At 37.2% G+C, this 12,505-nt stretch overlaps 1 protein-coding gene across 2 annotated transcripts in view; it reads right to left on the bottom strand.

The window, feature by feature from the left end:
* Window positions 1–12,505, bottom strand: part of LOC100561808 (calpain-2 catalytic subunit) — a 60,545-nt gene that overhangs the window by 37,605 nt on the left and 10,435 nt on the right. For both annotated transcript variants that reach the window (XR_010003629.1, XM_008125886.3), the window contains exons 2-3: window positions 12,347–12,416; window positions 1,971–2,089 (exon numbers count right to left, since the gene is read on the bottom strand). Coding sequence is in view for 1 of the 2 variants with exons in the window: in XM_008125886.3 (XP_008124093.1) it covers window positions 1,971–2,089; window positions 12,347–12,416 (189 nt within the window). In the remaining variant the exon portion in view is untranslated. The remainder of the gene's footprint in view (window positions 1–1,970; window positions 2,090–12,346; window positions 12,417–12,505) is intronic.

Here is a 12,505-nt window from a genome sequence, read left to right as displayed (position 1 = left end):
AGGAGCCAATCAGAAGCCTCTGGGAAGAAGGGAGCATGGCCAGCATGGCCTGGACGGAGAAGGAAGAAACGGCAGCGCAGCAGCAGCCATGGAAGGTTTTTCAAGCCGCGGCTGGGGGACAGGCAAGGCAAGGCAAAGCAGGGAGGCACAGAAAGCAAGCACTTTCCCTCCCTCCCTCCCTCCGGTGTGTGTATGAGTGCTGCTTTAGCCCTGCAGCCATGCTTCCCAATGGAACTCTGCTGCAGCCTTAGTTGCTAGGTCTTACTTTCAGGGGAGGCCTTATATTTGGCAATCCCCCCAAACCCCTGCTAGGTCTTATTCTTTGGGGAGGTCTTATTTTCGGGGAAACACGGTATATCAAATTACATTTATTGGAATTGACTATAGCAAAAAAACATAGCCAATACCTGACGTGAGACAAATTTTTATAAATTTACACTCTGAGAGTAAGGCTGCCACCTGACTCACAGGGGAAAGGGGCAGTTTGGGAGGAATAGTTAATTTATTCATTTATCAGGTTGTGAGAATCCCCACTAGCATAGTTAAATTCCACTAATTTCAAGAGACAAACTTTTACATTTTAAGGACTGCAATAGTTATTTTAGGTAGCCATAATTTATTAGAGGATGATAGGGCTGTTTCTCTGCCAGATCCAATAACACAGGAGGCCTTATTGTATTGTATGCCATCAAGTTGTTTCTGACGTGCGGCAACACAATAATAGGGTTTTCTTAGCACAAGATTAGTTCAGAGGAGGGAAAAGAATTCTGACTGAAGAAATGAATCACTTGGCTTTATGCTGGATTCCTGTTCTGAACTTCAAGAAAGCAAAACAGAAATGGGAAAATGGAGCAGAAAGGGGGAATCATTGAAGGAAGTTGCCTTCTTTCATTGTCCTGGATGGAAGTTGCTGGAATCTTTCAGTGCAACTCTATGCACATCTCTTCCTGTAACTTGTTGGTATTATTTTTGGAATTTGAGCTACATAAATAAATGACTGATAAATAAATGATTTTGTAAATTATTATATGGGTGAGCTGCAATAACACCTTACTAGTTCTTCAAAGTCGCTCTTTTCAAGTTAAAAAAGCAACCATGTTAGTTTACTCTTTAAGAAAATAAAATGTTACTTTTGAAAAGGAAGCTACACCAGAAATTAACTATTTGAGGGGTTAGGAATTATAATGGCAACTAATTACTTTAAAAGATAAAGGAACTTCCCAAACATTGGGCTTCTGCTGTCAGTGCCAAAAAAATAACTGGGTTGCCTGGAAACCAGAAGAGAACAATCTAACTGACAAGAGAGACCATCCAAATAACTCTTTCTGCTAAAGGAACAATCTCCAACAGCAGAGTGGGAGGAAGGTAAGTCATTGCCTTCAGCCCCTGCATGCTTCAAAATGTTCATGTCCTTTCATCTACACTAATGGGAGTATCATTTGAAATAAGAGCATACAGTACTTAATAAAATATTACAAGATAGCATTATATAGTTCCTGGAAAATTGGTTGCTGTGAGTTTTCTGGGTTATATGGCCATGCTCCAGAAGCATTTTCTACTGAAATTTCACCCACATTGATGCCAAGCATCCTTATAGGTTGTGAGGTCTTTTGGAAACTGGTCAAGTGCGGTTTATATATTTGTGGAATGTTCAGGGTGGGAGAAAGAACTCTTGTCTGTTTGAGGCAACTGTTTGAGGTGAATATTGCAATTGGCCACCTTGATTAGCATTGAATGGCATTGCAGCTTTTAAGCCTAGCTGCTTCCTGCCTTGGGGAATCCTTTGTTGGGAGGTGTTAGCTGACCCTGATTGTTTCCTGTCTGGAATTCCTCTGTTTTTTGAGTGTTGCTCTTTATTTACTGTTTTAATACTGAAAATGCCAGAAAATGCCTTTGTTTGGGAAGGCCTTATTCTGTGTGTTTCAACAATTTTGCATTGGAAAAGGAAAGAAAGCAAGTATCTGTAGTACCTGGAAATGGAAAATCCCTGCATATCTGTCTTGAAAGCTTTGATCACTGGGAACAACTCTAGCCAGAATTTCTTCATTTAGCGTGAGAGAAGCAATGGCAGCCAGAAGCCAACAGTCTCCTGTTGAAACAAGAAAAAATAAAATCAACTCTATAATTGAGATAGAAATGGTTCACTTTTGAGACTCACCAATAGTAACAGGAAGTATTTAGGTAAGTCCAGGCCAGGCCAGGGCCTTGAAGACACCAGATCATCAGCCCTAACACACTACAAGAAGGGATATAATGCTACTGAAACACCAGCAGAATAGGAACTCAAGAGTTTTTTCAACTTTGAAGAGGAAAATCCCACTAACAGATAATCCCAAAATATTATAAAAATGACAGACTGGTCTCCCTCACATCTCTTAAAACACCTAACGTGTTGAGCTGTAAGGAGCTGTGCTGGTGATTTTTATATATATATATATATATATATATATATATATATATATATATATATGATTTAATTTTGCACCTTGCCTATCTCCCAGGACCCGAACTTAGTCAGCTCACAACAAAATTAAAACAGAAACAAAAAAATACAATTGCAGATAATAACATACAATACATCAAGGTTTCTTAAACATTTTCTACTCGTAACCCTGTTCTGCCTGAGAATTTTGACATGACCCCAGATATATAAAATAGGTATAAAAACCAAATATTTGCTGCTAAACAGGCTTATTTTCTGTTTTGTGGAGTACAGCTGAAGCATTTTCTGCAGTCCAATGTTAACACTGCATGTTGTTGTTAACACATTTGTGTAAATGGGTGGTATTCAGAAACCTTTTACTGTTGCCAAATTCATGTTCAGGACACACAGTTTAAGATGCAGTGTAATAGATTATCATTCGGAAGCAACGGCTAAATTTACTAATGTGTTAAAACATTGTAGATTGAAAAATATTTTTAATAAATTTTATTATTATTGCTTTAAAAAACCCAATGTTAAAACCACTTCCTCAAATGCCCATCAGTTGAAGGTGGAAGGACAACAGGGAGGGACTCTAGATAAGAGCTCCAAGGTCATTCATATTGAGAGGGCGCCAATAATTTGCAGCGATAAGAAATATTCCCAGCATATAATCTGCATTACAACACACACACATAGCAACAAAGTAATTGCACCCTGAATACACTAGCTCCATTGGTATTTTCAGCAATATCTCAACATCCTTCTGGTCCCATGTGATTTAGCTAAATAATTCTACTCCTGAGTATGGAATGCACTCCACACACAGCCAGGATAAAAATCACTAGATTGATGCCTTTGATTTTATTTTCTGTGCTCATCCATTCCTAGACAAGAGGAGTTATTTGCTATGGTGTCATCTTTCGTGCAAATGATACTTCATGCTGGGAGTGGAATGTTGTTTATGCTCCAGGGCATGTATGAAGCAATTTGAACTGGCTGCAGCCAGAGACAAACAATGCAACAGTATGCCAAACCTTATTTCATGGCTGCAAACAATGCTGTTTCACTGTAAAAAATTTTTAACAGAAACTATAAATTGACTTATTCAATTTTGTATTTGTGTACAAAAAGGTATTTTGTGCACAATAATACAGATTATGTTGTTAGAGGTCAAATGAATGACCGGAAGATAATGAACTGCAGCATTGTGTTCTACTGTTAGATGCCTTTGCCATTTCTGAATTATGGTGACCCTAAAGCAAACCTATGACAGGATTTTCATGGCAGAGTTTGTCCAGAGGTGGCTTGCAATTGTTTTTATCCAAGGCTGAGACTTCCCAAGAACAAATACTGTGTTGCCAAGGCCAAAGGGTGAGTTGAACCCTGGTCTCCCAGAGTCCTAGTCCACCATTCAAACCATGTTGGCTCTCAAAATTAATTCTGAAAAATGTATATAGAAGATAGAAAGATCCTTCTGACTCACTACAGCTAGATAAAAAGGTCCTTGTCAGCCAAAAGAGAGTAGAGACCCAAACGTCAGGCAGGAGGGAAGTCCTTAAATAGATGGAGGAACCATACAGGCAAAGGAAATTAGTGCTCTTCTTACTTGTCAAGTCTTGGAGAATTTGTATTGGAACAATGTCATTTGGCTCATTCAAACATCTCCTCATTATCTACACTGCTTTCATAATGTGAAATAGAGGTGTGCAATTTGGCCAAAAGGCAAGCCGTTTTGGGGTCCATTGTCAGATGACCCCTATTCTGTTTACCAGGAAGTTACTCACATGGGGAGGGGTTTTATCATTTTCATTTGACAAAGATTTGGCCCATTGGCTACAATGGGAAACTTTAAAGGCTCAGTCCTCGGCCATTTTAAGGTCTATCTCCATGAAATCTACCTCAATTTTAGACCCCATTTACAACTGAAAGCTGCCAAGTTTCAAAACCTTTCACCAATCTACTGATTTTTTAATAAGTATTTTAAGTTTTAACCATAACATTTTTTAAAATAAGGCAAACCCCGAGAGACAGTTCTGGGAATTGTAGTTGCCGATTGTGTCCATTTTCAGCCAATCAGAGCATGGACACAACCAGGCTTTTTATTGGCTGAGAAACAGAGAGAGAGAAAAAACTTCAACTCCCATCATGCTCTGAGAGGAACTTTTCAATGCCCGCCCTATGCAAATGCTGCTGGGAAAGCGAGTTCTAGAGGAGGAGGGAACTTTCCAAGAAGAAATTGACTGAGTCTGCTTCTGCCAGGGAGGGAGAAAAGACGGACAGATCCCTGCCTCAGGTATATTGCAGACTTAACTCCTTCCTCTCCAGAACCAATAAAATCTGGCTCCCTTAATCTGTTTTACTGGACTTTGCAGCTCCGTCCTCCCTGTTCTGTTTTTGGATATTATATAGAATGGACCACCAAATATTATAAATTATTTTCATTCAAACTGATTCAGGCCCAAGCCTAATGCGAATGACTCGCAGGGCTTCTGTCGAATCATAGTTCCTACTCCCACTGCAAGTATCCTACAAGGATAAGATTGCAGAGCTGGAGATGTCTAACTTGAGCTCTCAAATCAAGACACTGACTCCCACAGATTTCATCTCAAGAAATATGAAACTCCATGTGATATTAAATACATACTGTAGATTATACTTTTTATTCATATGAAACCATGCAGACACCTTACTTTCAAACTACTTCCCTTTGAAGTTCAACATATAGATATAAAAAGGGGTGGTGGTGGAGGAGATAAATCAAATAAAATTTTGATCACTTTTAAAGCTCCTGTGGAGAAGAAATGCAAAATTTATAGAAAAAAGCAATCTGAACCTATGCATAATAGATCAGGTCCCCACGTGCTTGAGTCAAGAAGTGAGTACAGTATTATAAAGCGGCATGTCAATCATTCCGTACAGTGTGAAGTGTGTTATGTAATATGTATTTATTGTTATTATATTTATTTATTATATTGGTTATATTGATATTCTAATATTTAACCTTCTGTGCTTCAGACTATGAAAACTATGCATATTTCACTGTCAATAATTCCATCCATGGATCATCACAGTGATGAGGAGGAAACAATTACCATAGTTTTTATAATCATGTATAGAAAGCTTCAGATTATTTTTCCTCTACAAAACTTGATTTAACTAAACAGAATATTATTATTAATCATATTAAATGGTTTACATTTGGAATGGGTAACTTCCAGATTTCTAGGAGCCACACACTCCGCTCACTGAATTGCCCAGAGTTGGGCCACACAAACCCATCCCACCCAATTTGCCCCCATCATTTATTAATCCAGAAAGGCCTTCTGCCCTACAGACAGGAAGGGAAATTTTGTTATGTGCCCCCTCCCAAGCAGTTTTAGTTGTGGGACACAGGACATGCATGCTGGAAGTGACTTCTCACTTTTCAGGACACATCATGCACATTAATGTGTAGTTTACTACACTTCCCCAAATTGTAATGTGATTATATCAGTATGTATATTATACTGACTCACAGTTAGTGAAATATGTCTAAAAATCTCACTGGTGAGTCATTTTAGAAAAAGAGGAAACAATGATATTCACATAAAAGGAAGTATGTTCAACATGTATATATTTCTCGAAGGATGTTGCCATGGCATCACAGCAATGACCTTTACTATAATCTGGTATTTCCCCTCTAATGTTGATGGCAGATGTCTCCTCCTCGGGAAAAAAAGAGCGTATTTGCATAATAAAAATTCATGTATGCATTTTTCCTCATCAGTGTGTTGTCATGCTGTGAGGCTCTCTCATTTTACTCACTAAGGTTGCATGTAAGATATAATATTTTTAAGTGGGAGTGGGTGGGGGAAAGACAGTTGATAAGACTACTGCTGTTAAGAATATATCTTTTTGTTTCCCCCCGTATCCTACTGTGGGCTCTGAAGTGGAACAGTCTAATGCAAGTACTGATTGAAGCAGTTGAGCTTTGCCAATTGTCTCTATTGATTTTCTTTTTAAAAAATAAACTCTATTTTGCTTTCAAGTGTACTTTCTTTTGCTATTTCTAATGCTGTGTTTACTGTAACCTGAAGATTTCCCCCCCCCCCCCCCTGAAAAATCTAGGCGACATCAGAATAGTATTCTACAGTAGATATTGGCATAAGAAAGCGGGAAATAGAATTGGGAATTGCAATGAAGCAGGGGAAACATTATAAAGCGGACAATCAAAATTAGCATCCTCTGTGCAGAACATTTAGCAAAGGGTACTTCTTAGCAAAAAGTAGAGGCAAAAAATACTGATTTTCAAAGGTTTGTGATAGTTTCCACACTGAAGATGATGTTCTACATCAGAAGACATAGCTACATTTTCATAATTTTATTGATTTGTTTTTAATAGTCATATATTTAATTCTATTTTAATGTTTATATGCTTGAGGTTTAATTTACTCATTGTTATTAATTTTAAACTCATTTTTAGTGTTGGCCACCTTGAGCCTCCTCTGGAAGAAAAAAAGCTAGATATAAATACACATAATTCAATTTAATTTAAGTTGTTAAGTCATAAATTGTTTTTATATGTTGGGTTGTCAATTTTTGTTATTATGAGTGTATCATGGTTATGTTCGGGCACTGAGTATTTGCTTTTTATGTTTGGAATCTGCCCTGAGTCCCTGTGGGGAGAAAGGGGGAATATAAATGAAGTTATTGCTATTATAAATAACATTTCCCAATACTACCTACCAGAACCAATGTCTTCAGCACTGCAGCTTTCCACAATGAAGAACGGAGACATGACCAGCTTGTTTTCAGCAGCTGGATATACTGCAACAGGCATCTGTAGGGCTACTGGGAAAAAGCTGAACATGTCTCTGCTCAACCACTTTCTCTAGAGCAACATGGAAATGATGTATTGGGAAACAGCACTGCTTAAAATTTAGGTTGGAAATTTTGATTGTTGTGTGGTTGGAAGAGACTTCCAGCATGCAACAAACATAAAAGTGAATGGGGACAGATTGAGTTTGAAGAGATGAAATCATGAGCAGAAGGCCAGACTTTAGTAAGCAGTTACTAAAGATGTAGTGAGTATGATGCCAATGCCGTCACCATATATTGGACAAGCTTGGTCATACACAGGGAATAGTTGTACTGTGCGAACTGGTTCCACAATTCCTCTGTTCAATTGTTCCTCAGTATTAATGGCCAAAATTAGAAGTTGAGTAATCCCATTTGCACTTCTGAAACATTCTGTAGAAAAAGGTGAAAGCTGTATTCACTTGTAACCCAAGTGAATACAGGTTTAAATTTTCTAGACCTAATATTTGTGCATTAAAAAATACTGAACTCTTTTATATACTACTAGCTGTGCCTGGCCACGCGTTGCTGTGGCAAAGTGGTGGTGGTATTGGTTAAAAATTGTTGTGTAATTTTTATTTGACGTTATTTGTGTTTTTAAATTATTTTTATTGTAAGTTATCTTTTTATTTATTATATTTTATTATTTCAATATTATTATATTGTATTATTTTTAGTTATTTTCTGTTATTACAGTATTTTATTGTATTAATTTTTAGTGTTTTTAATTATTTTTAGTGTTTTTTATTATCTTTTATTGGGTTGCTAGGAGACCAAGTTGAGGGAGCTTAGCCTTCTAACTGGCAGCAATTGGATAAAAGCAATTATTCCTCTCCATCTAATTAGGACTTTATTTTTCTTTTCTTTTTGCTGTATCAAACTAGAGGCATGGATGATGGGTTGTGTTGTCAAATTTCGAGGTTGAGGTGCCTGTAGTTTTGTTGTTTTGTGGGTCGCCGTGATGCCATCACTCTTCTATATATATATAGATTTGACGTAACTTTTGTCAAAGAATTATGCCATTGACAAGAGTCATGTTTATAGAATCTGAAAATACTGAGTTTATTTTTCTTTTCATTTAAAAAAAATCAATAAATTTGTGTTTGAGCAGGTCATGAATCAACGAGCATGTGAACAGAGTGTACACAGTCTCACATCCTGCAGTATTGGTCAGTGGCAAAGCACCTGGTTCTTGAAGACAGAGCTAGTCTTCAGAGCTTCTCTGATGCACAAGCAGGAAAGCCATGGACATGGAAAACTCTGCTGGAACAGAAGGGCCCCAGTGAAATTCCACTCATCAATAAGGACTGTTGATAAATGTAATTTAGATCAGGAATGGCAACGTTGCCCTTATGATGATGGACTTCAACTCCTACCAGCCCACCCACAAGGTCCAATAATAAGGAACAATGAGTACTTTAATACAACCATATCTGGAGGGATGCATGCTATCCATCCTTGGTTTCAATATAACTGGTTAATCCAGAATCCCCAAAGTAATTTAATATTCATTTTTATTGATCTGAATGTTCCCACTCTTTCCCCCATCAAACTATGAATGGATATGATACAGTGAACATTTTCCACTTTATTAATTAAAATATTTATATCTCATTCAAAATCATAAGCTCTCGAGGTAGCACACAACAAAATTGCTTTGAAACAGAAAAAGAGCATTTGTTTCAATAAATTGCTTACTTATATTCAAGTTCTCCTTGCTGAGAGGCAACAGAGTTTAGCAGATGCTCTGCAATATCAATGGAATACTAAAAACATTATCATCATGATATATACATTGACAGAACTGCAGGGATACATGGGTGGAAAAACCTGCCACTGCAGCACTTTTGGCATTGCTAGGACTTTGTCCTTTTCCTAGAGTAAAAGTTGATAAAGATGATAAAGGGGTTGGTTCCTAGCTGTGCCATTGGGGCTTACTAGTCTGTAGACAAGTCTGAAAACTGAAATCATGAAGGTGGCAAAATTTCATTATACAGTAGAGTCTCACTTATCCAACATAAACGGGCTGGCAGAATGTTGGATAAGCGAATATGTTGGATAATAAGGAGGGATTAAGGAAAAGCCTATTAAACATCAAATTAGTTTATGATTTTACATGTTTAACAACAAATTTGACAGAAAAAGTAGTTCAATACGCAGTAATGCTATGTAGTAATTACTGTATTTATGAATTTAGCACCAAAATATCACGATGTATTGAAAACATTGACTACAAAAATGTGTTGGATAATCCAGAACGTTGGATAAGCGAGTGTTGGATAAGTGAGACTCTACTGTATATGGATTGTGTTTTCATGTGACAGCCAGTTCTAAGCTTTTTATGATGTCATCTAACTTCTGTAAAACAATGTGCCTGATTTTAAATTTTAAAATTACATTTTAAAAACGTAATGAGTTTTTACACCCCTGTGTGACCCATAAGATTGTTCTCTTTATATGAATATTGTTGACCATACCTCGACAAGCCTGATTTGGCCATGGTGGTCCATGCCTTAGTTACATCCAGAATGGACTGCTGCAATGCATTCTACACGAGGCAGCCTTTGAAGATGGCTTGGAAACTGCAGTTAGTGCAAAGATCAGCAGCCAGATTACTAATAGGAGTTGGTTATAGGGAGTATACCACGCCCCTAGTAAAGCAGCTCCACTGGCTGCTGATGTGTTTCTGGACCAAATTCAAAGTGCAGATTATTATCTATAAAGTCCTATATGCTTCAGGTCCAACCTATCTTCGAGACCACATCTGTTTCTATGAACTGGCATGGGCACTAAGATCTACCAGGGAGACCCTCCTCTTGGTCCCACCTCCGTCTCAAGTGTGGTTGGTGGAGACGAGATAGAGGGACTTCTCGGTGGTGCCCCCCCCCCCCCCCCCGGCTTTGGAATGCTCTCCTGAGGGATATCAGGCTAGCCCCCACTTTCCAAGCCTTCCATACATAACTGAAGACATGTTTTTTTATCAAGCCTTTGACCATATCTAGATTCCTTTAATGAATATACGTGAGGACCTATAGATTTTCTATTAAGCACTTTAGAAGACTGAGATTGATTACTGTTGTTTTTACTTGCAGCTAGCACTGTACTTTACTGATTTTTAACAGGGGGCATTGTGAAGTTGTGGTGTTTTATGTTGAGTTGTTTATTGTTTTATGTTATTGTTTTTACACTTCTTATATTTTGTGTGTTTGCACCTTTGAGTGCTTTGTGTGCAGCTCCAAGTCCCTTTGGGAGATGGTGGCGGGGTATAAATGAAGTTTAAATTGTTGTTGTTGTTGTTGTTGTTGTTGTTGTTGTTGTTGTTATTATTATTCATGCCTTCATTTAAAATGCTTGCTTTCATAAACCAGAAGAGGATTTCCACTTTTGAAGGAAACATTTTTAGCAACCGATGCAGTTCCCAAAGAGTCCCAGATGCATAAACCTGCCCCCTGGACCCATCACAACTGTTCATATTCATATTAGGCTCTAGGTGATATTAGGTCTAGAAAGGTCAGTATGCCTCATACAGAGTCAAGATATGAAGGCAGTTTTAAGATTCATAGCTTTGATAACTTTAAAAGGAGCTTGAACAAATAAATGGAAAAATAAGGCTCATAATGGCTACTAGTCATGATGGCATTATGCTGTTTCTAAGTTCGGAGATAGCATGCCTCAAAATATCAGCTGAATAAAGCAAACAAAGTGTTTTCCTTTATTTCATTTACTTATTAAAACATCTGTACCCAACCTTATATCCAGTAGTTCTCAGGACAGGATACAGATAGTCATTCTCATTTCCTGTTTCCTTGCGGCATGTGTTTGGCTATTGTGGAAATCAAGATGTGGGTATTTTATGCTGTCTGTGAAGGCAAAATCCTCCTAAGGAAGTTTATGAAGAATAAATAAAATTCTAAAATACAAATAAAATAATCTAATGACAAAATAGTTATGGATACAAATGACTGAATTCTGTACAAGTTAAGCCATTATACAATGTTTGTATACTTCCTTAAAAGACACCATGGAAAGTATAAAAGAGTCAAATGATAATGATGGCTGTATACATGGCTAAATTAAATTGTTAAAATTGTAATATTCTTTTAGATATTTACTATTACAATACCTGTTAAAAAGAGACAAACATTCTTCTCCCATGAAAAGGTAATGACTAAATGGCCACATGATGCAATGTATTGAATGTATGATGTCTTATAAGTAATGTGGTTTACTCTGATATAAGTTCAGTACTCAGATACTGATATGTCTGTGCTTTTCCCTAAAGGGAATGTATATGTTTGTATATCTATGAATGCATAAAATAAACATTCATTAAAATGATTACCAAAGATTGCACTCAATATCCCTTGTAAATATCTTTATATTCCAATATTTAAGAATGCAATCTTGTGTCTCATCCACATGCTGATGTCACATTGACCCAAATCTCCAAAATGATTTGCCCCAAGTAGAGTTCATGCAGATGTTTAAAAGGTATTAAAAAGACTACGATGTAAGTATTAGACTCTAATTGTAAGATTGCAATCTAAAACCTACACTTCCCAGGATGTAAGAAACACTCAAACATAATAGAACTTGCCATACTCCTGAGCAAGCATAGATAGGATTTTACTGCAAAAAAGTCAATTTGTTTATCTACAGCAGCTGAAAAGAAGAAATCAATATCCTCTTAAGATGACCATGGGATCCTATTCCAGTAGATGCAGGGATAGAGAAGGCACTGAATATTACATACATTAAAGCCAAAAAAGCAATCAAAATTGCAACCTACACATTAAAAATCTTTCCAAATAACAAGCTGGAACACAAGAAAGCACTTAACTTAATGCTTGGCATCCTTCAGAACAAAAAGGATTGCTCACAAACACTCCAAGCTTACAAATAGATCCTCTGTGTGCAGCTCTCTGAACCACAATTAATGTCAATATAAATGACACAAAGAAAACTCAGTAAAAGGTAGTGAACAGTCTGGAATACGCTTGCCATAGAAAAGAGTACATCAGTTACAGGAAAAATAATATTTACACAATACAGATGTCACATTACGTGTGACAAGGACAATCTTACCTAAAGCTCCCTGGCAGATATCAGTCCGGGTGGCCCCTCCAACAATAAACTGAGGATTGGAACATAACTCCTGGTAAGGGAAGAAATAAGCAATATTTTATTTAAAGATACAGTCAATCTCTGGCTGGATCTACACTGCCATATAATCCAGTTTCTGAT

Source organism: Anolis carolinensis, chromosome 1, assembly GCF_035594765.1.
Source record: "Anolis carolinensis isolate JA03-04 chromosome 1, rAnoCar3.1.pri, whole genome shotgun sequence".
Classification (NCBI taxonomy): Eukaryota; Metazoa; Chordata; class Lepidosauria; order Squamata; family Dactyloidae; genus Anolis; species Anolis carolinensis.
This window is presented reverse-complemented; position numbering and strand designations above follow the sequence as displayed.